The sequence below is a fragment of the Euprymna scolopes genome, chromosome 31 (genome assembly GCF_053919585.1).
Source record: "Euprymna scolopes isolate OS-2025 chromosome 31, ASM5391958v1, whole genome shotgun sequence".
Lineage (NCBI taxonomy): Eukaryota > Metazoa > Mollusca > Cephalopoda > Sepiida > Sepiolidae > Euprymna > Euprymna scolopes.
Window position 1 is genome coordinate 74,448,761 of NC_136512.1, and position 26,859 is coordinate 74,475,619.

General features: G+C 37.1%; 1 protein-coding gene and 1 pseudogene across 1 annotated transcript in view; both read left to right on the forward strand.

The window, feature by feature from the left end:
• Positions 1-26,859, forward strand: part of LOC145255822 (uncharacterized) — a 382,839-nt gene that overhangs the window by 188,619 nt on the left and 167,361 nt on the right. Inside the window, exon 3 of the mRNA XM_080114540.1 lies at positions 18,971-19,018. Within this exon, the coding sequence (XP_079970666.1) occupies positions 18,971-19,018 (48 nt within the window). The remainder of the gene's footprint in view (positions 1-18,970; positions 19,019-26,859) is intronic.
• LOC145255891 (5S ribosomal RNA) lies at positions 21,928-22,044 on the forward strand (annotated as a pseudogene).

The window sequence follows — 26,859 nt, forward strand, 5'->3', positions numbered from 1 at the left end:
GTATTGTGGGAGGTCATGTTGGTGATGTTCTCGACGTATGACCAAACGAAGTAGTCCAGCGGGTTCAGGTCGGAGGAAGAGTGGGCCAAGTGAGAGAAGAGTACAAAGTCGTAACAGTCCTTCTGAAGTTAAATCCGGGTCTCTTGGACTTGTGTATCGGCGCTGAGTTGGTTTTAATAATTTTTAAATAGAAGAGGTAGGCTCTTGATATCAATTTTAGAACGAGAAAAAACTCCATTTTATAGGTACGAGATGGAAACTTAGAGAAGGCACCCCTTATATAGATAATTATAATAATAAAAAGGAAACAAAAACAGAAAGAACGCGGCCATAGGGAACCATGAAAACCGAAATCGCAAAATATGCTTCCTACTTAAAAAATATTGAAACGTCTACATCGAATGGCGTCACACAAAAGTATTGTAAAGGGTTCCCGGGTGCAGGAGGTGGAAGCAGGGAAGCCTTAATCAAACTTCCACTTGTAAAGTGCGGAGAGAACTGGGGTCTGGGGAAGTCATTTTGTCACACAACTGCGAATACCGGCCAGTAACTGCAATGAAAAAGCAAACAAATACAGAGGAAACACGATCACATCGAACCAAGAAAACTGAAACCGAAAAAATTGTAAGTTAACGAAATCGCGACGGATAACATAGCGAAAGAATGCGATTAAAGCACTGTGTACGTTTTAAGCATAGCCTGCGTTTACAACAAAATCGTAAATGGAGATTGGCATGCTGACCTAGTTTCATTCGGCGCGTATTTGCAGACGCCATTTTTGTCCTCAAGGTTAGAAGGAGAATAAGTAAACGGATCAGTCAAAGCGCAGAAGATTTTGTTCTTAGAGGTCACCTATGCGATCTTTACAGGGAATATATATATATATATATATATATATATATATATATATATATATATATATATATATATATATACTAGCATTTCAGCCCGGCATTGCCCGGGTGTTTGGATGTGTATGTTGAGAACAAAAAAAAAATGGTAGTAGGAAGGCAGGCTCGAACCCGTACCGCAAAGGAGGAAGAGAACGGGGTAAAACCTAACGTTTATGCTGTTACGACCACCGCCAAACCGGAAGCGACATTTTAAAAATTAAGGCTAGACAATCTAAAGGAGAGGATGACTTAAAAAGTATCGGCGAAAAAAGTTACCCCCCCTGTAGAAAAGTGCCTAGTTGAAGGGGAAGATATTAATGTTTTTAGCCAACTTTTCGATATGTGTCGTATGAAAGGTCGAACTTTAAAACGATACTGATCTTGGTAAAATCCGTCGCCTCTATTGAAAGTTTAAGGTAGATATGCAAACAGACATACATACATACATTTATATATTGGTAACTAAAAATTTTCGACCCAAACTGATGAAAAAGCTTGCCATATCTCTGAATATCCTTCATGTAAAATTTCAAATATTTAGACCAGAAATTGTCTGAGTAATTTGGAAGAGACCGCAGAGGTCAATTTTTTAAAAACTTTGACCCCTATTATGACCCCTTAAAATTTATTGTTTTGGGCTCAAATCAATTTATTAAGTTAGATCCATGTCCAATAAACTTATATCTAAAATTTCAAGTGCGTAGACCCAAAATTGTCGGAGGAGTTTGGTAGAGTTCTCAAATATTAAATTGTTGAATTTTGACCCCTTAATCGCCAAATTTCTGGCCAAAAAACCGATCACATCAATTTTTCCAAATCTCAGTAACCACAAAAGTGCATTCAACAATAAAATGTGATGACCACAAAAGTACATTCAACAATAAAAAAACACCGTATGAAAACAACGCTAGCAAATAAATACTGGGAACTCAAGGAAAGCGGACATTCGCCGGTAGTCGAATGGAAAATAATAAGACAAGCTACCACGTGTAGGGACCTAGACGACCCATGTAGGTTATGCCTTCATAAAAAATTTGCTATCCTGTACTTTAAAGAACCCCAACATCTATTAAACTGTAGAAGAGAAATAGCAAACAACTGTGTTCACAAGATAAAATTTACTCTAGGATAGCGATACAAAATAGTTTTAAAACTAATAAAAACAATAGAAAATAAACAAATAAATAAATTAAATAAACATGAATATACATAAACGATCACATATATGTATGTATTTATACATATATGCATATATATATGCATATATGTATGTACATATATATATATATATATATTCATATATAAACTAACATTAAAAAAAAACCCTAACCTATATCTAAAACAGATCAAGAAACTAGATATCCAGGCTAAATAGAGCACACACAAAGGAACAGGTCAACCAGAGGTCAAATAGGCCTTTGTCCGATAAGTGCATGCTCATTGGCTAATAGGAAGGGCGCGGTGGATACTAGAAAGCTGATTGGCAACTAAAATCTCAATAGAAGATGCGTAAAGAAAAACGACAAACAACCATAAAATTTGTGTGTGCGTGTTATTTCGTCCATTTACAAAGATGTTCTCCCACCACCACCTATTATTTATTTATTTAAATGTAGTTGCAGCGCCAGCGCGCACTATTTTAGATGGACGTCGCAAAGATTGAATTTTTCATTTAAAAAAAACATGTGCCATCAAAGATTCGTTATGCAAAATTTTCACCTTCGGATTTTCTGACTAATACGTATGGTTCTTCGATTTGCGAGCACTTTATAAATAACCATGCGTGTGACATCTAAAAATTCTAGAAACTATTTTTATTAAATCTTTGAGACCTTCTCTTTGCAAGAAAGAAAATTTTTTTTAGGACTTAATTTGATTTCTATGTAATTTTTCCCCCGTTTAGTTTTTGTTTTTTTTCTCTCCCTCGTCATATTCATGACCAAATTTTTTAAATCGTAATTTTCCTCGGTTTAGCTCTGTTGACCGAGGAAGAAAACCTGATTAGCTAACCTTTATTTTCATTTTTTTAATTTTTTTAATCATCATGTTAATAGGTCTGTATTTGGCCATAATTAAATTTTATACTCTCCAAAATGTTCATATATATATATATATATATATATATATATATATATATATATATATATATATATATATATATATATATATACAAGTAACTTTGTGTGTGTGGGTTCCTTTCTCACTCAAAGTTTCCGAAACGACTGAGCGATTTAACAATAAAAAAAATATATCCATATGACTTGGGTTCATTAGCTGAAACTGAAACCGAAATAAAAACTTATGATATATATATATATATATATATATATATATATATATATATATATATATACACAGACACACACAGAAACATATATATATATACATATATATATACATATATATATATATATATATATATAACTTGAGTTCCTTCAGCCATAATCGAAACCGAAACCAAAACTTATGAAAAATTCTGAAATTATTTATAAAAAAAAAATAGATGATTTAAGTGTCATCAGCTATAGTTGAAGTCGAAACCAAAATTTATGAAGAATTCTTGGTAAAATTATTTCTTACAAGAAATAGAAGAACATAACAATTAAACGACCCGGATGTAAGGTTGCCACGCAAAAGAACACACACGCTATAAATTATTTCTCTATTGCTTATTTTGTTGTAACATATATTCAAAAGTAAAATAAAAATATGACTCAGAGGAGATGCAGTTTGAATAAATGGAGACACACACACAGACACAGTGAGTTGGAACTGATGCATAATGTTAACCAGACGTCCTTCAAGTGTTCGCTCGGCTTTGGCCGGAATATGACGTTAACAGCCAGATTATACCGAATGTTGCCGATAAAATCAACAATGCCAAATCCGCATAAGTTGGCTTTTAAAAGGCCAATTTATCAACTCTCGACAAGAATATGTAAGTGACCTCCTTTTGATGTAGCTTCGTTTTCGGACGTCATAATAAAAGAAAATAGCAAAATGAATAAATATAAAATGTAGAAAAAAAAACAAAAAAAAACGACCTACCGTATTTCCAAATAATACGAATTAACCATTAAAGCGAGTATTACTTGAAAACTATTCGTTGGCAATTAGCTTAAAATTCTTACCCAATTTTTTTCTTGTTTTGTTGGTTAACTGCATTGTTTAATTTTTTATGAGATAAATGAAAATATGAATTAATTTTGAAATAACAGGAATACCTGTCAGCGGATTATTCATGACCAGTTTTTCTTGTTTGCGGGTACATAATTAACCGTTATTAACAAAACTCGGTTGTAGTTGGGCTTTAAAATATGTCTGTTTTATGCCACTTACTAATTTTCCAACACCGCCTTTCTTTCCTTTCTTTCACATACACGTATATATATATATATATATATATATATATATATATATATATATATATATATATATATATATATATATATATATGACGTGGATCAGGAAGATAGTTGGGTTCAGCATGGACTCCTGAGAAACTCCAGCATTAATACTGTGAGCTTCTGATTTCTACCCATCAACGACTATTCTTATAAACCTATCAGAGAGAAATAATTTAATAACTGAAAAAACATTTCCAGCTATACCGTAGTTGGAAATTTTATGGAGCAGACCTTTATGAATATATGTTACAACAAAATAACTTATATATATATAAAATAAAAATTACAATAAGTTTACCAAGGTAATCAAAATGGTAAACTTAAAATATATTATAAATATTAAAGAGTTAATATTTACAAGTAAAATAAACTCAGCCAGATGTAAAAGCTCAATAAAACCGAAAAGGAGATAGAGCTTATAATTATAACATTTTATTAATCATTTTAACATGTCTTTTAACATGTTATATTAATCACTTGTTCATATATATATATATATATATATATATATATATATATATATATATATATATATATATATATATATATATTAGCTGGTAGACCGGCGTTGCCCGTTCGTACAATACGCTTAGGCATGATATTTTGATTTATGCAGATTGTGTATGTATTATTATAGAATCAATTATCTATTGATTATTATATATAACGAGGAAAATTTTGTCCGGTGGACTGATTCAAAAAAAAAAAAATGTCGTTCATTAAATTCCGTCTGTTTAGAATTTATTGTTTACAATATCACGTCAGCTGATATTTGGGCTTGGCGATGAATGCCCCGGAAAAGTTACTTCTGATTAATGTTTAATTTTAAAATATACAAACGAAGAAATGATTTGCGGCATTTTTAAATGGCAGTTCTTCTTTTGTAGTAAATTGAACTTATTAATAAGAAAAAAAAATATAATGGTGAGGTAAAGCCGGTCTTGAACAAGGGTCATTTCATCTGCAGTAGAATGATATACCACTGAGCTATATCTCCAGATTATAATAAATCTGTTTTTATTTTTAAAGAAGAAATGATTTGCTGCAATTTTATTATCTCCCTTTGCCGGCGTAACATAAAATATTCCCCACATAAAAATTATTCTGTTTTTTATTTATATATCTATAAGAGAAAAACAGCTATTTTTAAGATCGCAATTTTTCGATTTTCGAGACTTATCGGATGAATTTCTGTACAAAAAATATCTAAGAACACTGCCAGACATATAAATTAGCTTTCTGTGAAATTCGTAAAAGGTAAGCTCGGCTGTTTCGGAAACTTTGAGAAAGGAACTCACACACAAAGTGACTTTTATATATTATATATATATATATATATATATATATATATATATATATATATATATATATATATATATATATATATATTACAACGGAGTCACCACTTATCAAGGCCTGGGATCCACTCGAGAATAAGGGTCCACCAGTCAATGGAAAAATATCGTAGTAATCGTTAGTAGTGGAAATTTTGTAAATTGGTTTACTTAAGTAATGACTCATCAAGAACTTGTTTACGTTGGACTTGAAGATGACCATATTCTCGTCAGTTGGAAATCAGGAAAACGGAACAGAGTTCCACAGGCGTGCAGTTCTAAGAAAGAAGCTTTGTTCATGATATCTACGTTTAGGTTTAGACACAGATAAAAAGTGCGGGGAAATTATTGATCAGTGGTTTAAGATAGACGAGTGTTTTTCGTGAAAGTTAGGCCATAGGGGAACCATAGATTGAAGCTCAGACGAGCGCTTGCCATAAAAATAACGATAAAGCAGAGACATTTTCGCAACGTCTATTCTGTGAGAGAGAGGTTGTAGGGAGGAGAAAAGGGCATTCCCCATTTGATTACGAAGTCTATTTTGAACTTTGTCTAGGCAGATTAAGGTGCTTCTAGCAGCTTCTGCCCAGACGTGGCAACAGTACTCAATCCTTGGACGTACTTGGCTCTTATACAAGTAGAAAATTGCGTCAGCAGTGAGATATCTAGTGGAGTGGTAAAACGATCCCATTATTTTTCCAACAGCCTTGGCAACGGATTTGATGTACGTGTTCCATCTCAGATCAGGAGTAAATGTAAGACCCAGAAGTTTGTCAAAACAGAGCTTTCTCAAGGCTAGAACCATTCATTTTAATTGATATCGGATGGGAATCAGAGCGTTGAGAACTGCACGCCTGTTGAATTGTCTTCCGTTTTCCTGCTTTCCAGCTGTCTATAATATAGTTGTCTTCAAGTCCAACGTGAACAAGTTTCTGATGAGCCGTTCCACTTAAGTTAACAAATTTACCGAACTTCCATTACTATCGATTACTATATTGTCCTTTTGACTACTCTACACTCTTTAACCCTTATCATTGAGTGGCCTATCGGCCTTGATAAGTGGTGACGCCTATGTAAAAAAAAATAAATAAAATAATCTATGAGAAAGGAACTCACACACATCAGCTTGGTTTTAGATGCATTAACCAGCCACCACTTTCCCCATTGCACCACGCGATCAAGATCAGAGGAGAGAGAATCCGGGAGAACTTGATCGTTTACGGCCTTTGAAGTATTGCTATAGATGGTAGTGTCGTCAGCATAAATGTCTACGAATGTTCTTATGATGTTATTTGGGAGATCATTGACGTGGATCAGGAAGATAGTTGGGTTCAGCATGGACTCCTGAGAAACTCCAGCATTAATACTGTGACCTACTGATTTCTACCCATCAACGACTATTCTTATAAACCTATCAGAGAGAAATAATTTAATAGCTGAAAAAACATTTCCAACTATACCGTAGTTGGAAATTTTATGGAGTAGACCTTTATGCATTAATTAATAATTAAATAAATTAAATAATTATATAATCTATATAATTATAAAACACAAATGGCCTTGTAACGAGTGATGTAACTCACTTTCTGCGTTACGACACCCGGTTGCGCAAGCGCGCATAAACATTAATAAAACTCAAATGACCTTGTAACGAGTGATGTAACCCACTTTCCGGTTTATTAACCCATAGCAATGTAAACAAATAAACACAAAACGCATAACAACGTAAACAAATAAACACAAATCGATTCTTTTGCAGATTTTGACCTGCGCACTGAAATATTAATATTATTATTTCGAAATTATTATTTAACATGGGAAAAGTGGGGTTGTTTTGCAAGTATTCTTTATTACAGCTATACTGTCGCTATTTTCTTACAACTAAACAACTTTACCCCGTTGACAAACATAAGAACAATTATAGTAAAGGCAAGACTACTACTACTACTACTACTACTACTACTACTACTACTACTACTACTACTCTCTATCCGCCCCTTTTCCTTCGTTCGTTCCTTCCTTCTTTATTATTTTTTGTTTACATTTCTAGATACAAAATAGTTGTGTGAGAACGGTGAATTTGTTGACACATTTACTAATCTGTTTCAATATTATTTTATTTTATTTTATTTATTTAGGTTTTATTTTTTTGCTTCAGGTTTTATTAATTATTAGATTTATTTAAATTTATTTAGATTTTAAGTTTCTATAACTTGGTTAAAGGATTCCAATATGGGCTTTTCATTTTATATTTCTCATCGATAGCCTCATGGGCGTTGTTGCTGCTAAATGACTTTCATCGACGTTCGATTTTTCGGAAAATCATGTTTAATTTTCGATTTTTGAGCGAAAAATAGGTAACTTTACACGAATAGGGAGGATTTTTTTTTTTCATGTTTGGTGAACCGTCCGTGATTTTTCATTTTAATATACTTTCATAGAAATGTTTCTGTTATGTCATAAAAATTTTTTTTTCTTTACGTCACAAGTGTCACGCTCATACGCGAATTCCATAGCTAATATAACATACTGACCCAACGGGTCACGGTTAGTCTAGTATAATTATATGATTAATACATGATAACTAAAATCTTTGTCTTACCTGCATGCATAATAAAAAAAAAAAATTCCTCCCTTCTTCAAACTAAACCTTACCTGTAACTCAAATCCTAATGGAAATCCATCTGTAAATAAATAACCCCTCTTCTCTTGAACGCTAACAATCTACTCCTTCCAACCTATCCGCTACTAAACTCCCACATTGCTCCGCATCTGTAGTGGAATCGCTAACTTCCAGCCCCTAATCCCTCACATGCAAACTGTTTTAATAGCCATCACTAAACATCTATACATTTCTACCTCTAAGGCATGCATTACAGCTCATTCCTATCCAGTAAGGGACTTAACAGCCTATGCACACAAAGGCAGGTACTTAACAGCCAAAGTACCCAGAAACAAAGCGATATGCACTACACAACTGTCTCCTCGAGTTTTGCAACGATTAATTACGTTATTGAAACGACACTCCTTGTTATGCAAAACGCCCCATGACTCTTACTAAAAAATACCTACAACTTCAACTCTATTCGCACCTACTGAAAACCTGCCCATATATCTATTCACCTAATTACGCATGACTCAAAACTTGCTGTCTTATCCATGCTATATTGCACTTACATCTTAACCCTCCTATCATCTAAAATAGCTCGGGCACAACTCGTAGCTCAATTCTTAATACCTACTCATACTGTAACACTATACTAGACCTAAGCTAACATTAATAAAATAAAAAAAAAGGGTAAGACTAAAATCACATTATCTCCTCCCTAACAAGCCCTCTTACAAACATAGACGCTTACACTGCATGAACTTCACCCACCCCCTTTATCCATTAACAAGTAAATAGCATGTCCCTAAATCACTTTGAGGAGTGTAACTAATCAGTAGAGATATAATCCCCCACAAACTAACCCAGTAACACTAACAACGCGGGGTCGCAGAAATACCTGGATTAGAACCTAGGCGCGGAGAAAACCCTCTCAGGGCTGACGGACTCAGTAGGTCTTCCCAGATCATCCGTCTAGGAGAAGGAAAACTCTGAAACTAAACCAAAGGGGAGAGAGGCCTCTTCAGTCTTGGATGACAACCTTCCTAGAGCTGGTGACTCAAACAAATTCACCGGTTTGCAAACCTAAATTGCTTAAGGAGTAGATAGGCTCTGTCTATCGCCCGGCTTCCATACTCCTTCTTTGCCTATTAGTCAAGCGCAGAGACACTATCTCATTGATTCGACAGAAACACCCAGCGGTAGATCTTGTTTCCTGGCTAGGGCAATGAACGCCGTTCTTCCCCATTCCCAGCATGCCCCACCCCTAAAACTGAACATTTGGGAGTGCTTGAGTATAAGATATGCCTGAGCGATTAGATTGGGTTGACCTTCTTCTAAAGGGTTAAGGGTACCGGATTGACAGTTCCTGGCTGCTGTTCCCGACTGGTAGTACAGGAGCCCTAACTCTTTGGTAGCGCTTAGAGCGGCTGCTCCATCAACAGTTGAATAATATCGGGTTGTTTGCAGTGCCATGACGCGCATGGAAAGGGACCCTGCACTCATCCCCGGTGGGCTTTCCTGAGGCCACAATCCTAATTGGAGAAAGGTCAGCTGATGGTCTACTTGTGATGCATGTCTGAAGCTCCGCATAACCTCTTGTTTAGCTCCCCCTTACCGAAACTCTTAAAAAAAATATGACGACAGTACAATCTAAAAATAAGCTTAAACCAGGATTAGGGACAAACAAATTCAACTTGCCTCCTCCCTTGAGGCTCTCATTCACAAATATCCGTGGGCTTAGAACTAACTTAGCTGGTGTTGAAGCATTTCTCTTAACAAATACCCCGGATATCTTAGCACTAAGTGAGACTAACCTACACTCCTCCATTCCCTCTAACCACTTTAACATGCCTGGATATCTCCCACTCTGCCGTAAGGACTCTGACAGACATATGCACGGACTTGGAGTTTACATTCGTAATACCCTTCCCTTGACTAGAGAAACAAACCTAGAAACAGATGATCAAGCCTTTATGTGCTTTAGACTAAACGTGCAACACAGTATTAGCTACTATTATTTTCTCTACCGCTCTCCCTCGACTCAGGACTGCTCCATAATAAACAAAGTATCTGACAGCATAGACACGGCACTGTCCCTCGACACTAGCGCACAAATACATGTGTTTGGTGACTTTAATGTCCACCACAAAAACTGGCTTGGATTCTCTACTCACACAGATGCAGCGGGCAGCACAACCCATAGCTTCGCTATATCTCACTCCCTATCACAAATTGTTACGTTTCCAACCCGTTTCCCTGACCAGGAAGAACAACACGCATCACTTCTAGATCTGTTTTTGACCACAGTTCCCGATGACTGCATAACGAAGGCCCACAGCCCACTCGGGAACGCTGATCATGCAGTGATAATGGTTGAAATCGCCCTAAACTCTAGACCCAAAACTGAAGAGCCAGTGCTCAAAACAACGAAATATTATAATAAGGCTGACTGGGAAGCCATCAGGGAACTAATTAGAGATGCTCCATGGAAAAATATTTTCTCTCTCCCTGCTGAACAATGTGCAAACGAGACCACTGACTAGTTCAAAACTGCAATCGAAGCGCATGTTCCCATGCGGAAATTTTATAGTAAGCCCCACTCTCCCCAATGGTTTACGTCGACTTGTGCAACTGCCATTACTCAAAAGCAGCATGCATACCGTAGGTTTAACCGACATAAGTCCAGTTCAAACAGACTGAAGTATATAGAAGCTAGAAATAACGTTAAGAAAGAAATAGCGACAGCTAAGAGAGAATTTACGGAAACCACTAAAAAGCGCATCGAAGCACAAAAACTAGGAACTCGAGATTTCTGGAAAATCTACAACAGTGTAGTAAATAATGGGCAATCAACAATTCCCCCACTAACCAACAATCACGAGGTTGTCTCCTCAGCAACCGACAAGGCTAACATGCTTGCCAGTCGGTTTGCCTCAAACTCCACACTGGACCCTTCCAACCACCCCTACCTGACTTTCCTATGCGGACAGACGCCACACTAGACGATCTGAAAACCACCCCTGCTCAGGTGCATGCTATCATAAAAAACCTTGACACCTCAAAAGCATGTGGACCCGATCTTATCCCAGCTGTGCTATTAAAAAAGTGCTCAGCCGAAGTAGCTCCAGTTCTCTCCAAACTCTACAACAAATGTCTTAATGAAGCCTGCTTTCCGGGCTGTTGGAAAACTGCTTCTGTTGTACCAGTATTCAAGAATTCTGGCGAAAGGACAGACCCATCAAATTATCGCCCCATTAGCCTCCTCCCACTTTTTACCAAAATATTTGAGACCATAATTAACCATGCTCTAGTCCATCATCTTACAGATGCTAAACTACTGACTGACAAACAATATGGATTTAGACAAGCCCGTTCCACAGCAGACATCATCACTGTGATCTCTGAACGTATATAACATTCACTGGACAAAGCGGGGGAAGGCAGAGCGGTAGCTCTAGATATATCTAAGGCTTTTGACAGGGTATGGCATGAGGGTCTCCTCAGTAAAATCAGATCATACGGTATCACTGGTAGAATACTTAACATAATTAAATCCTTCTTAGATAAGAGAAAAATCCAGGTAGTCCTCGACGGTCGCACATCTAAACAATATGATATAAATGCGGGAGTGCCCCAGGGTTCTATCCTTGGACCTCTATTGTTCCTGATATTCATAAATGACCTCCCCGACAACATTGCCTCTGAGATGGGTATATATGCTGATGACACTACACTCTATGGCAGACACGACAGGAAGACGAATGAACACATTTCTAAAGAAATGGCAGAAACACTAGAGGAAGACCTCCAATCTGTAGTGGAATGGGGACAAAAGTGGTTGGTCGCGTTCAATGCTGCCAAGACTAAACTAGTTTCATTCAATAATTACAAGAAACCCTCTCTACCACCCATAGCAATGGCCAACGACTCTTTATCTGAGAGTACATCTTTCAAACTCCTTGGCCTAACGTTCACAGGAAACATGAGTTGGAACAATTACATTGAAGGCATTGCCAGGGCCGCTGCAAGAAAGGTAGGCTCTCTCTACCGTGCTAGAAAACTACTAACACCCGAAAGTATCCTGTACCTCTATAAGGCCACCATTCGCCCATGTATGGAGTATTGCTGCCACATCTGGGCTGGTGCATCGGCTACTAGTCTCTCGCTCCTTGACAAGGTTCAAAAGAAAGTCGCAAACCTGATAGGCCCTGAACTGGCATCTAAGCTTCAGCCTCTGTCCCATCGACGAAATGTTGCATCTCTCTGCCTTTTCTACAAGTATTTTAGTGGTGAGTGCTCTGACGAACTGCAATCACTTGTGCCCCCACGACGCGAGCACCCTCGACAAACCCGACAGGCTACTAGATCCCACCCTCACACTGTAGAGGTCCCTAAATGTAAAAGATCTTTTTACTCCAATAGTTTCTTCCCCAGAACCGCAAGACTCTGGAATTCCATTCCAGGTCCCTGCTTCCCCAACAGTACTGACATGCAGAAGTTCAAGTGTAACGTGAACCGACACCTTGCTGCCCAAATCCCTACATAGTACCCCAGTAGTTGTTGCCCCTGAGAGTAGCCCCCTACACCAAAGTGGCAATTTGCCTTGTTTGGGGTGAAAATGTAATTAAAAAAAAAAAAAAAAATCATCGATATCCATGACAAATAACACCTCGGCCTAAAATTCACGGGCAATATGAACTGAAACTAATACAGCGAGTACATTGCGAAGGCTGCTGCAAAGAAGATGGGTCCCCTTTATGAGCTAGGAAACTTCTCACACCTGAGAGTATCCTGTTCGTCTACAAGGCCACCATTAACCCATGAATGGAGCATTGTTGTCACATCTGGGCTGGTTCATCTACCACTAGTCTCTCTTTCTTGCATGGGGCCCTCAAAAGAGTTTCCAATCTAATAGGTCACACTTTGTCAACTAAGCTCCAACCCCTGTCCCATCGTCGTAATGTTGAATCTCTGTTCCTGCTTTACAAGTATTTTAACTTTAAATTTTAACACGTTGCAATTGTGTCCCTTCGACGAACCCACTTAGCAACAAAATCTCACTCCTGCACTGTTGATGTCCCTAAATGCCGGAAAGCTGTCTATTTTAATAGTTTCTTCCCTTGAACAGCTAGACTTTGGAATTCCCTTCCTGTTACCTGCTTCCCTGACTGTACTGATATGCAGAAGTTTAAATGCAATGTAAACCAATATCTTGTTAATCTTTCCTAGGCATGATCCCAAATAGTAACCCCTTACGTCTAAGTGGCTATATGCCTTGTCATGAGTTAACGTGATTAAAAAAAAAAGCTGGTAGAGTTGCAAGGAGCAAATGATAAAATAAGTCAGAGTCACTAGACTGTGACGTCGAATTATCACATTTTTCGCACAAATCACTCAACCATTAAAAAATATTTTCAAGATTTTATATCGCAATAAAATTTATTTACATTCTAACAATAAACTATTTACAGTTCGGAGAGCCGTTTTAGTATTCCAATTTGGAGGACAATTTTTAAGGGAGGGGCTAGTTTTTTTTAGGGAGACATTTTTTAAAGAAAAGGTTTTGGTAATGCTCAAATGTTTGAGTGCGAGATAAATGTTATGTAATACACACACACATACACACACACATACACGCACACAAAACGAGTACAAAGCATACATTCACAAAAGAGATAATTTGCCGCTTCTACAGAATTGGGACGAAATTTTGTAGTCGACAAATGGAGTTTTCAGATAAAAAAACAATGGTTGCAACTGATTTTTTTTTTGTCAATTATAATAAATTATAATGGTAGCTTCCAAATTATGCATATTATTGAATTATTAAACACAACTTTAATCGTGTTAACAGGTGAAAATTTTCCGCCATCTTGTTTTAAATCAAAACGGAAATCACCTCCCTTTTAAACTCTCCTGTGTTTTGCGATCATTTTCATTAAATTCTATTTTTTTATTTTCTTTAATAAATAATTTTCTACCTCATCGTTTTTCGTAATTTTTGGATATAATCATTTTTAAAATACGAGGAATACGTAGATACCATTTTTTTTTTTTTTATCTGAAATTCAGTATTGCAATTTCCGAAATTTCGTTCTAATAGTGTAGAAGTGTCGATAATTTATATGCATTTAACATAGAAGTTTACATAGGAAAATAGAAGGCAAAAGTGCTCTGGTTGACCACCGGAAGTCTTACGTTTTAATAACACATTCACCATCCAATGTTTATGATGATGGTAACAATGTGTGTGTGTGTGTGTGTGTTTGTGTGTGTGTGTGTGTGTTGTGTGTGTGTGTGTGTGTGGTGTGTGTGTGTTGGTGTGTGTGTGTGTTGGTGTGTGTGTGTGTTGGTGTGTGTGTGTGGTATGTGTGTTGTATGTGTGTGCGTTGGTGTGTGTGTGTGTGTTTAAATTTTTAAATGTGATATTTGTTCATAACAGACCCGAATACATATGAAACAAACTCGGGTAACTCTTAATAGCAACTTCTAAAAGTTAAGACTTCCAGTGGTCAACTAGCGCACTTTCACCTATTTAAAATTCGGAGGACCTTTTCTAATATTCCAGTTGGAATTTGTGAAAGGGGGGTTAGTTTTAAATTTATTTCTATATGTTGCAATCCTTACAGAACAAAGAGAATTCATTCGCCAAGACATTGAAGAAGTCTGAATCGATAAATTAAGGACCATAAATGTTTCACGGGTCTAAAAATCGTAATAAAAACTTCACTAAATAATACAAACTAGCGGAACCTGTGGAAATTCCACAGTGGACTCATTTAGATGCAATATATTGATGTTGGCATTCTGTAGATGTTCAGTGTAAATGGAGACGCTCTGATATTATTGTAGCTTTTTGGTTAAAACTGCAAAAGTATTTATCTAAGCTAGCACGAACGCCCGGCAAAGCCCGGTCGTAGAGTACGTTTAAATATGATATTTTAATTCTTGCAGATTTCGTATATATTATAATAGAGTTAATGTTTTATCGATTTTTATATATTATAAAGTTGCGATTTAAAAAATAAAAAAATATATCCATATGATTTGGGTGCATTAGCTTAAATCGAAACCGAAATAAACACACACACACACACACACACACACACACACACACACACACACACACACACACACACACACACATATATATATAAAACTTGAGTTCCTTCAGCCATAATCGAAACCGAAACCAAAACTTATGAAAAATTCTTGATAAAATTATTTATAAAAAATAGATGACTTAAGTGCCATCAGCTATAATCGAACCCAAAAATTCTTGCCAGACAGATGCTACCAAAAGAAGCAGCTTCCCAGCATAGAATAGAACCAATCGGATAAAATAGAACAGAAGAACACGCGATTTCTCCGAAATCCTCTAAAAATAGTTACCTCCGAAATAGCATCTTTTATCAAGAATTCTTGATAAAATTATTATGACAAGAAATGGAAGTACATAACAATTAAACGAACCTGATGTAAGCGTGACACAGAAAATAACACACACGCTATCGTATTAATATATATATTCTATTTCGTTAGAAATTATTAATCAGGGTCAATGTTCATTTTGTTTTTAATTTAAATTTGAAAAATTTTCAGAGTATTAAAATAAATAAGTTCATACATTTGTTCTTGTTGAGCAGACGGCAGTGTGAAACAGTTAATTAATTGTGTGTATGTGTGTGGGTTAGTGTGAATTCGTGTGCTTATGACTGTGTGCGTGAGCTGAGCTGGGAAACCACCTCCTCCCTAACGCTCGACATAGATATAAAGAAAGAAGTGTTTTGATTTTGGACGACGAGGTGTATGCCTATGACTGTACGTGTGAGTGAGTTGAGTTAAGAAGCTTTTCCAGCGCCCGAAGGGTGAGGGAAGCTGGGTCAAAGTAGATGTTGACTCTGTCGCCATTTTTAACATGGCTGTCGTTAATTTTGAATTCATTCGAGGTGGACTAAAACAGCAGGTTTAATGAATTCATAGAAATGAATCTGATTGGTAAGTGTCTGCGTCGAGTTACATGTCCAGAAACTAGTTTAAGCATTTTCCTTTTGGTAACCGAAAGGCAAACGATGTCGTTACAACATCACATTTTTTTTTCAGATGTGTGTGTGTGTGTGTGTGCGTGTGTTTGCTTAATGTGGTTTAAGGACCCAATTATATAAGACACTTGACGCATGCTCCAAGCAATACAAAACTCCCTCCCTCCCCATGTTAAGAATGGCGACCAGTGAAAACAATAAAGGATTGCATTGGATAAGGAAGGCCTTAATACCATAAGAACTACTTGTCGGCGACAATTTTACATGTGATATTCGATCATACCAGACCCGCATACTCTAAGAAACAAACTTTTCTATGGTGAGTCGTCGTTTGACCACCCCCCTGCCTGTTTTGTTTTTAGTTTAAAGCGTTATGACGGATCATTATTCGTGTTTTAGTTGCTGACGTCATCGATTTGTAAAATTATCTTTTGTAACGTCATTATATTTGTGACGTCATCTAAAATGCATGTAGACACACACACAAGGTAACAGACACCGTGTTAATGGCATAAGATAACTGTCACTTGAACGACATCTTCAAACATTGCATTAATTATTAAAGTGAAAATAACACTCCAGGCAACGCCGGGTACACTCAACTACTTACCTCCGCCAAGGAGGTTATGTATTCAACGAAAGCTGTCACTTTACTTGTTTATGTACTGCCTAGCATCCACACCGATGATCAATCGGTGCGAAACTTGGTCAGAATATCGGACATGATCTAACTTAGCAGTGATTGGAGTTTGAAATATCAAGATCAAAGGTTAAAGGTCAAGGTCACGTAAAAAGTAACAGTTACATCTTGTGGCAACCGATTCGTTTCTGTTTATCGTGGAGACTCACTACCTAGAGCATATTGTAAGTATTTACAATAAATATAATTCAAAGCTTATAAATGATTGCCGGCAATAGTCAAGATTGTCTGCTCATTTTGACTTCCGGTTTTTGCTGTTCATTTGGATTTGAGACAGAATCAAGCAGACAAAAAACAAAACAAAAACATTTTTAACATGGGGGAAAAAAGGCTTCCACGTTATCTGAGAGGAAGATAATTATTAATCAGAAGGGATCATATCTTGCTTGTAACCGTCGTCTCGTCTGTAACGTATAAACCGGAAGTAAAAAAGAACAGACAATCATGATTTATATGGTACAGCCTGGGTAGATTATATTCATATTAATTAAGTATACGTCTTCGGCACTAAGTATAAGAGTCTAGGCCACTGTTGAGTAGGGAATGATTCTGCAGTTGTCAGGCTGATGATTGATTCTGGATAGTCCTAGAAGGTCCACCCGGTACTTGTGCAGAATTTGAACCGGACGTAACTAACTGGCTACTGGGCTTTGCTCGGAACATGACGTCAACCGCCAGCTTTCTCCGAGCGTCGGTGATTATCAAATCGTAACAATGCTACTCAAGGAAAATATTAAAATATAGTAAAATCACTAAAATATAATGAAAATAAATTTCCATTTATTCTTGTAACAAATAAAAAAAAAAAATGAAGTGAAAAAAAACAAAAAAACAAGCAAGTCGTATTTCTGTAACTATTACTTTTGTCAAACAAAATTGCACGAATATTTTGTGCTTTTATATTTTTTAACAAGACTTTATTAAAAACACTTTTTATGTTTTTCTGTATTACTATATTTTTTATTTTTGCATTTTTTTTTTCTTTATTTTTGTAACTCATGTATAAAGCTGTTAGGAACGGCCGTTTGAAAGCGTGATGTTTACTTAATTTCTTGATTATTTTTCCTTCCAAAATTTTCCCCAAAGATTGTCTGCTCCTTTGCAACGCATTGATTGGCTATTTTTTTTTACACAGGTAGCACCACTTATCAAGGCCCGAAAGCCACTCGAGAATAAGGCTTGATGGGTATACATTAGTCAATGTGATTATAACGTAGTAAACATAAGTAGTGGGAATTTTGTAAATTGGATTACTTAGGGGGACGGTTCATCAAGAATTTGCTTACGTTGGACTTGAACACAATCAGATTGTAGTCAGCTGGAAAGCAGGCAACCGGAAGAGAGGTCCACAGGCGTGCAGTTCTGAGAAAAAAGCTTGGTTCAAGGAATCTACGTTTAGGTTTAGGCACAAATAAAGAGTGTGGAAAATTATTGATAGTGGTTTTCGCTAGACGAGTGTTTTTCGTGAAAGTTTGGCGAGGGGGGGCATATATTGGATTTCAGATGAGCACTTGCCATGAAAATAACGATAAAGCAGAGATAGACTCACAACGTCTCTTCTGTGGGAAAAAGATTGCAGGGAAGTGAAAAGGGCATCCCCCGCGAAGCTACAAAATCTGTCAAACCTGAGCACATAACGTCATGTTCTGAGCAAAGGCCAGCGGACGGTTAGTTACGTCTTGTTCAAATTCCGCACAAGTACGGGTTCATTCTCCTAGGTGGTTGCCTTCCATCTTTCCGGCGGAGAATGGTTACTGCTTACTATTTGAGGCGCCCGTACCGGGAAATGCCGACGGATCTACCCATGGATTTTTTAGAAGGCTAGATTGCTCCTCCTTTAAAAGTGCTGCTTGGACTCTTCCCGCTTTTCGACCGTGTGTCACATCTAGTGGAAGAAAGGAAATAAATACCTACCGTTAATAGCTTTTAATATCCATTGATATTGAACGTCTTGAGTAACGTTTCTGTTTTTCTTTTCTCTTCCAGAATTTGGAGAATGACGAAATGTGGGATGTGGACTTAACAGCCATTGAGGTAAGTAAACTCCTTGGGATTATTTATAATAGGATTTTTTAGTCTTTTCGATCGGTCGGGCCGTCGGTCTGTCATGTTTGTGATTTGAATAGTATTTCCGTCGCCAAACACACATTGAATGAATACATCTGAATATAGATGCGCCCAAACATCTCTATAGAAGACGCTGTCTGTCGTGTTTGGGTTAATCCTTACCCTGTTATGTTCAAAACACAGGGTACCCCCTGAATTTCACCCATAGACTAGTTAATAAAATACACAATCCCTTCTACATTTCAGCCATATTTAGTACTATTAAACGCCTGTCTAACCTGTCAAATGTTATAGTAATTAATATCCGATAACTTTTCTTTTATTACTGTTAATCGATATGGGGACACTTTGGTGATCGTCTCATCAATCGGAGGTGTGATCCTGAAAAAGGCTTAATATTCATCGGACCTAACCTCAAATCTTTTATTAAATCGTTTTTTATGGAAATCACTCCAGACACGGCATGAAGCCACTTGATGTAAGGAACTAAAAAAATACCAGTTTAAGTTATAAAACTATCCACTGATAAGTGTTAGGTTGACAAAAAGTTGCAATTATTTTCCCTTTTTCAAACTATCGCTAATAAAATGAGTAGTTCTGAAATCGAGAGCATCATTTTGGCGACATTTTGGTGATCGTCTTGTCAATCGGAGATGTGATTTTGAGTAGGTTCAACACTAATCGGAACTAACCTAAAGTTTAACAAACAATCTTTGCGATTATCTATTAAAACTATCTCCGGACTAGTTCTGAAATCAAGAGAGTTAACATGGATATTGGGGACACTTTGGTGATCGTCTCATTAATCGGAGGTGTAATTCTGAATAGGTTCAATACTAATCGGATCTAAGCTCAAGTTTTGTTAGCTTTGGGATTATCTATTAAAACTATCTCCGAACTAGTCTTGAAATAAAAAGAGTTAAGATGGATACTGGGGACACTTTAGTGATCGTTTTATTAATCAGAGGCTTAGTACCCATCGCAGCTAAAACCAACACTGTATAAAAATTGTAGTGTATCAGATTTAAGGGCCGTATGGTTCACTGAGTATGAAAGACGATTTAAGATCACATCTACTACTGACGAGACGATCACCAAAATGACATTAACTTCTACTAAGGCTACTTCTCCCACCTTATTGTTGCATATCACTATGTCAGGTTTAATAGCCCCGTTTTCTAAACACATCTGTATAGACATAGTGGATCGTGTATGACTTATTTCCAACTGTTATATAATTCCGAGGACTTGTTGCTGCATTCGACATTCAACTTTTTACAGATCGTCAAATAGAGATATTTGCACACTGCATTGCGTCGCATCATATAGAAGCCGTCCTCCAGCAGGACCTTCAAGGTAGATGCCAGATAGCTCATTCTTTCTATTTTTGTGTGGCAAAACCTAGACTTGTTGTCATTGTTGAGACCATATATTTTCTTAAAAGCATTAGTCATCAAACCTTGATCTTGAGAAGCTATTAATATTCTCTTCTAATCACATTGGAGCGATCATCTTTTTAGCCAGTTTATAGAGCCTTCCTTATCTATATAGTCCTGAGTGAATTCACCCAGAAAATATTTGGCACGCTGTTGGTGTGTATCTTGTCTGTGTGTTCTTGTGTATGTTAAACTAATAGCCCAAAAGTACAAAACACCCACCCACAATATCTTTGATCAGTGTTGGCCTGGATAGATAATATCTAATTTTTGGGGAAAATTGTTAATTCTCTTAGGGTAAACTGGGCCAAGTTTGGTCGGGGTAGGGATTGTTTTCCAGTATTATTATGTACTGATTTGGAAGGCTCCAAAATCGAGGTGTTCCATTTTGGAAGTTCTAGAATCTTCCAATCCACATGACAATAAATAGACGCTAACAGCGTCGTAACTTCTGTTATTAAATCATTTCTGAGAGGAAGCGCTAAGTTGGGGGCGACCTTTAAACTACTTATGACTCCGGTCAATTTCTTGGGATAAAATCCAGTCGTAATAGATTTCCTGAAAAAAAAAAAGCCGATTGTAAACACCTTCACAAAGAAACGAGGCATCTATCTATCTATCTATCTATCTATCTCTCTCTCTCTCTCTCTCTCTCTCTCTCTATATATATATATATATATATATATATATATATATATATATATATATATATATATATATATAAGGAAGAATTGTGTATGTGTATATGTGTCTGTATGTCTAGCTAGAGAAGAATAGACTGAGCGGAGGAAATGTTAGTTCAGAAGAAAAAGATAGAGAGACAGATAGGGAGAGCTAGATAGAAGTTTTAATAGAAACTAGCGAGACCTGTGGAAATTCCACAGCGGAATCTTTTATATATAATATATTGTTTCTGGGCATTCTGTTGACGTTCATTGTGAATGGTGACCCAACGATATTATTATAGCCCTTTTGTCTCAAATTTGTGTTATTTCTGACAGTATGTCCAGCTAAAGAAGAATGGACTTCATGGAAAAGAAAGAGATGAAAACGAAATGAGAAGAGAGAAAAACAGAGAAGACGTGGAGAGATGGAAGGTGACACAATGACTAGAATTTTAGGAAAAAAATCTTCATTCTCTAGGTTGGTTGGTTGGTTGTTTTTGTTTTACGGCATATCAACCCTTTTCAGGTTATTTAATGCCGAATCCAAAGATTTTGGAGAAAAAATGTTTTAATAGAATATATTTGTTGTTTTCAAGTCTGTTTCTATTTAACCCATAGTTGGGACCCTAACAGGTACTACCACTCCGGGTCAGAGTGGACCTGGGAGCAATGGCAATTAAAGGGTCGCTCCACACTCCCCAAAGCCCGCAAGCTGGGGCCTCACCACTGGATATAGTTTAAGGTCACATCCAGGACCCATTCTCTAGGAGTCAACTAGTACAGCATAATCGCGTTGACACACCGGTTCTCGTCAGATCACCGAAGTTAAGCAATGTTGAGCCTAGCTTGTACCAGATGGGTGACCATTTGGGAATTCTAGGCGCTGCATGTGCTTTCCGCTTATCTCAGCATTTGTTTCCAGTCGTCCTGAACTTCCGCTTGCCACTAATATTTAACAATGTCAACTCAGGAGAAGTGTGGTTGGATATTGCGCAACTCTTGCCATAAAAATTTAACGCGCAGGCACCCTTACAGTGGGTATCCATAGTCTGTCAAGACTAAAGGAAGCCTTTTTTTTATGTCAAACTAAAATTAAAAATAAACTACAAAACAAAGACCCATAAAGTTTTTCTATTCTCGATCAGTGTTGCTCTGGCTGAATAATATCTAGAATTTTAGGAAAAAATGTTTATTCTCTAGAAGTCAACTAGGTCAGCTTTCGTAGCGAGGGGCAGGTTTTCCGTGTTATTATGTTATAATTTAGAAAGAAAATGCCAAATAATTCCATGAGGAATCCATTATATAAAGCAGAGTTGTCTATTTTTTGTTTTATTTTACTTCAGTCGAAGTTCTCAGAAATCAAGGGGCCCACATCCTGGGGCTAACACTTGAACTCTATATGAGATACATAGATATTCGAATGTTCCATTTAAGTTCTTTATTTCTCAAACACTGAGTTAATAAAGAAGTTGAGAACATAATTTTCCTCTCCGCAATTAACCATTTTCATATATTGTATTATATCTTTTATTTTGGTCTCTTGGTCTTAGTGATTTCCAGGACAAGAATTTATCTAGTCTGGTGGAGTATCCAGTTTCGTGCTGTTACTTGAGGTAACTACACTTGGAGAAGGTGCACCATTCCTTATAAAAGGTAATATGGTTAGCCATAGCGAGGAGATCTTATTTGGGCAGCGAATACTATGTGATTCTGAATATTTGGTCAAGGTTTACTTCTATGGAAAAAGTATCCTCATGCCAGGTTGTTCTGACAAACCCCTGTACAGAGAGACGTTAGACACTCGAGGACAGTGTGTACGGCTGCATGTCTAACTAAGGAGGAATGAACTGGATGCAAGAGAAAGAGGTGAACACGAGAGGGGGGAGGAGGAGAAGAGAGAATAACAGTAAGGGGTCGAGGGAGAGAAGTTTAAATAGAAATATGTTGGATTTTGTCTCAGGGAAACGCCGGGTAGCCCTACTAGTCGTAAATAATGGTTACTCTTCCCTCGAATAATTTCTTATCACATTTGATACCACATTTGAAATAAAATCAACCATCTATTCATGGATCATTTCTGTCTTGGTGAATATCGTTTCATTTTCGCTACTCTTTGATTGCATTTCGTGCTTTTGAAGAAATTGAAGGTTTCTTTCACTGTTCATTACATAATAGCATTCATCCACAAGCGAGCGAAACGGAGTTGATCAATCAGTACTTTTGAGAAATGCAGAACAATTGCAGTAAACAATGCGACATAATGAATAACAATATTCTTTTACAGCGGGTAGAGATTTCTACAGGGTGGAACGATAAAATTAGCGCCCCAAGAAAAGACAACATGATTCCTTTTCCGTTTGATTTACCTACTCCTTTGCATGATGAGAATGTTTGTACATATTACTCTGACAATAGTGTCTAATGGAAAATTCCCTTTTATTGCCTACTAGCAGGGAGACCGGATGTTGCTCGGGATTGAATGATGGTCAGCGAATATTTTACACTCCTATATTTTTATTGTCATGCCTCTATGCTGTAACTTAGTCCAAAATATATGTTACGAGGGGCGTGCAATAAGTAGTGCCCCTGGACCACTTCCCATAGGAGTAGAGCGACGAAACTTGACACAGTTATTAGTCTTTCTCTAAATATGAATCACCCAGAGTTATGCATTTCTCTCATCGTTTGATGCAGCTCTGGAGACCGTTTTTGTAGAACACCCCACGTTGGTCCTCCAACCACGACGTGACTTCAGAAATCAAGGCTGCATCATCATAAGGTAATTGAAATCAGATGGCTGATGTAATACGGGAGGAAAAATTCTGTTCATTGTTTTGTATCTCGTTGTGCTAGGCAGAAGATTCCGTTGGGTACAATGGTCAGGACAACCACCCAGTATGCTCGGACAGAAAGAAACTGCAGCCTACTGTCTGTACAAGAAAGCTATGGCAATACATCAAACATTTTCGAGAAACAGCGTGAATGTGATTCTGAATGATGGGAAACAATAACTTCATGACTGCCTTGAGGAAGAGAGAGAGAGAGAGAGAGAGAGAGAGAGAGAGAGAGATGGAGAGTCATAACCGTCAATGTCTGTGCCGCACAAGACACCGCTTGAATTAATTAACACTAGTAAATCGATATTATGTTAACTAGTATAAACTTTGGTGAGGGTTACATTTAGTACATGTCAGAACAACCTGGCGGTAAACGGAAATAGACTTAGTGCACCTAGCAACAATGAGGTGAGATCGGTCAAGTTGTATCCAACCTTCGGTGACGCGTTGCCCCATACCGAGTGCCCCTCACCCCGCACTTAAACAAAAAAGTGAGATTTTGTTATATCTTGTTTATTTAGTAAATCTGAAATCATAAATTAAAGTGAAAAATTTTGCTGAAAATTATACACTTGTTTGACTCTGCCTTGGACACAGCAAGGCGAATAACGTTCCAAACATAAAGACGGTTTGTGGACTTTGTTTTAATGGTTACAGTATGTATTATATATTGCTGTCTTTCGCCAGTAAATAGATATTTTGTCGACTGGTACGAATTTCGGGAGTGTTATATTAAGTATATATCGAAACAATCCGGCAGCAAACGGGAATAGACCAAGTGCATCTAGCAGGAATGAGGCGAGGGGATCAAGGGTTAACCCAAACCTTGGACAACACACGCTAAAAGCACGTGCCGAATTATTAGATAGAAATTGCATCACGTGTTATGAATTAAGTAAGAAAGAATTACGTGTAGTCTCTCTTTTATAGGGGAAATAATTGTGTGCCTCTCCACTGGTGAACTAATTTTCTCTCCCTAATAAAATCTTGGAAAACACCAACAACACGCCTCCATTGTGTTTCCATGCATAAATTTTATTCAATTGAGTTAAACAATTGATCAGCAGCCACTAGACGGTGCAAAAGTACAGGTCAACGGCTACACACATGGACAAGCGACAATCAAAAAGGAAGATCGGTGACGGCGCATGTATGTAAAAAGACTTTCATGAATTGATTTGTTTTTTTTTTCATCGCTCATTAACAATAACACACGTGCGCACAAGTACATGCTTGTGTGAAAAGACTGTACATTCCCTCTTTTAACATTTTGTTAGTTTATCGAAATGTTACACTCGACTTTTTCAACGGTTTTGCAGGAGGGCTCATATAAATATGCAGCGCAACTATAGCTTCCCTTTTTTGTCCTTTAGTCCTCACATTCCATGAGCGATGTTTGTGATGAAGAGGGAAGAGCTTCTGTTTTCCAAGTCAGACTGTATTCCGTCTAACACTTATCGTTTTGACCTCGAATATCATTTTTTTAGCTCCTTGCACCAAGTGGTTCATACCTTGTCTGGAGCGATTTTCATAAAGAAATTCGTGTCTGCGTCGTGACAAAATACGAAACGTTTGCCATTAGTTAGATGACTAGCTACTGTTACTTTTGATGAGTTGAAGGTGTTTGAGACAACAACAGAGGCAAATCAAATATAAGCGATTTGTATTGTTTGGAAAGCGCAAATAGCGATGTTAAGATACATTATTATGTTTGATTTTTAAATGATTTTTGTTTGATCCGAAAATTTTTGCGGATATGTCTTTCCATTGTTTGACTATATAACTGCAGTACAATGATGGGCGCCCGTTTAGTTGATGTTGGGTTTTCTCTACATTAAAGGCCAATATTTTGCCTGTCTTTCCCTTGTGGGAAAACAAGTAAACTTAGGCGGAGTTGTGTGGAAAGAAATCTTCAAACATACGTCGATTCCGTTTTACAGACGAAACGGAAAAGACTGACAAATATTTATTATCTTTATATTCCGACTTCTTGTTCATAACATACAAATTCTGTAAACTCACCTTTGTCTGTTCGTCCGTTCGTCTGTCAGCACTTTTGTCAATAACTACGCCTTGGAATTTTTGGACATTTTGCACAAACATTAAACATGTTATAAGTAAAAAAGTAACAGAACGGATTTTCCGGGAAAACTCCGGTTGCCCCCCTCCCCCCGAGGTGACTTTCGGGTTAAAATGGGTAAAATTGACACTTTTGTGCTTATTAAAAAAATTGATGCCTTGGATTTTTATAAAACTTTCTGAAAAGTTGTAACTAACTGATTTCTATATAATTTTGTTTGTCTATACTTCGCGATAACTTTTGGGTCTGTTTTAGGACTAATAAAAACACTCCATTTTGGGGACCATTTTAACATATTTGTCCAAAATTTTCTGTGTATGTCTATTTAGAAGTTTTGCATGGTGCTGAACTCAACTTTGAATATGTTAAGGCGTTGGGGATTTTTGGGGAGGCAAATGATGGACAGTCATGTCTTTCTTTTTTTTTTTGCATGGTGCAGAACTCAAATTTACATATGTTAAGATCTAAAATGCATAGTTTGTTCATTTTCACCAGGATGCGACATCCCCCTCTGGGGACTTTTTAGGCTAAATAGGGGGGGAATCAAATGCTGAACTTAGTCATTTTTATGTCTCATTCATTCTCCAATCACGGGATACCATGCATGCTTCACTTGTTTTTAGCACGTTCGCCATAGCAACTCGAAAAAAAATCCATTTTCTACGCCAACCAACACATTCCACGCAACGTCTTACAAGCATAAGGTACTTTCTTCGTTTTGTTGTATAAAAAATTAATCCTCGTTGTTACCTATACACGAATCAGTGTACCCAAATCCATAGATCGTATT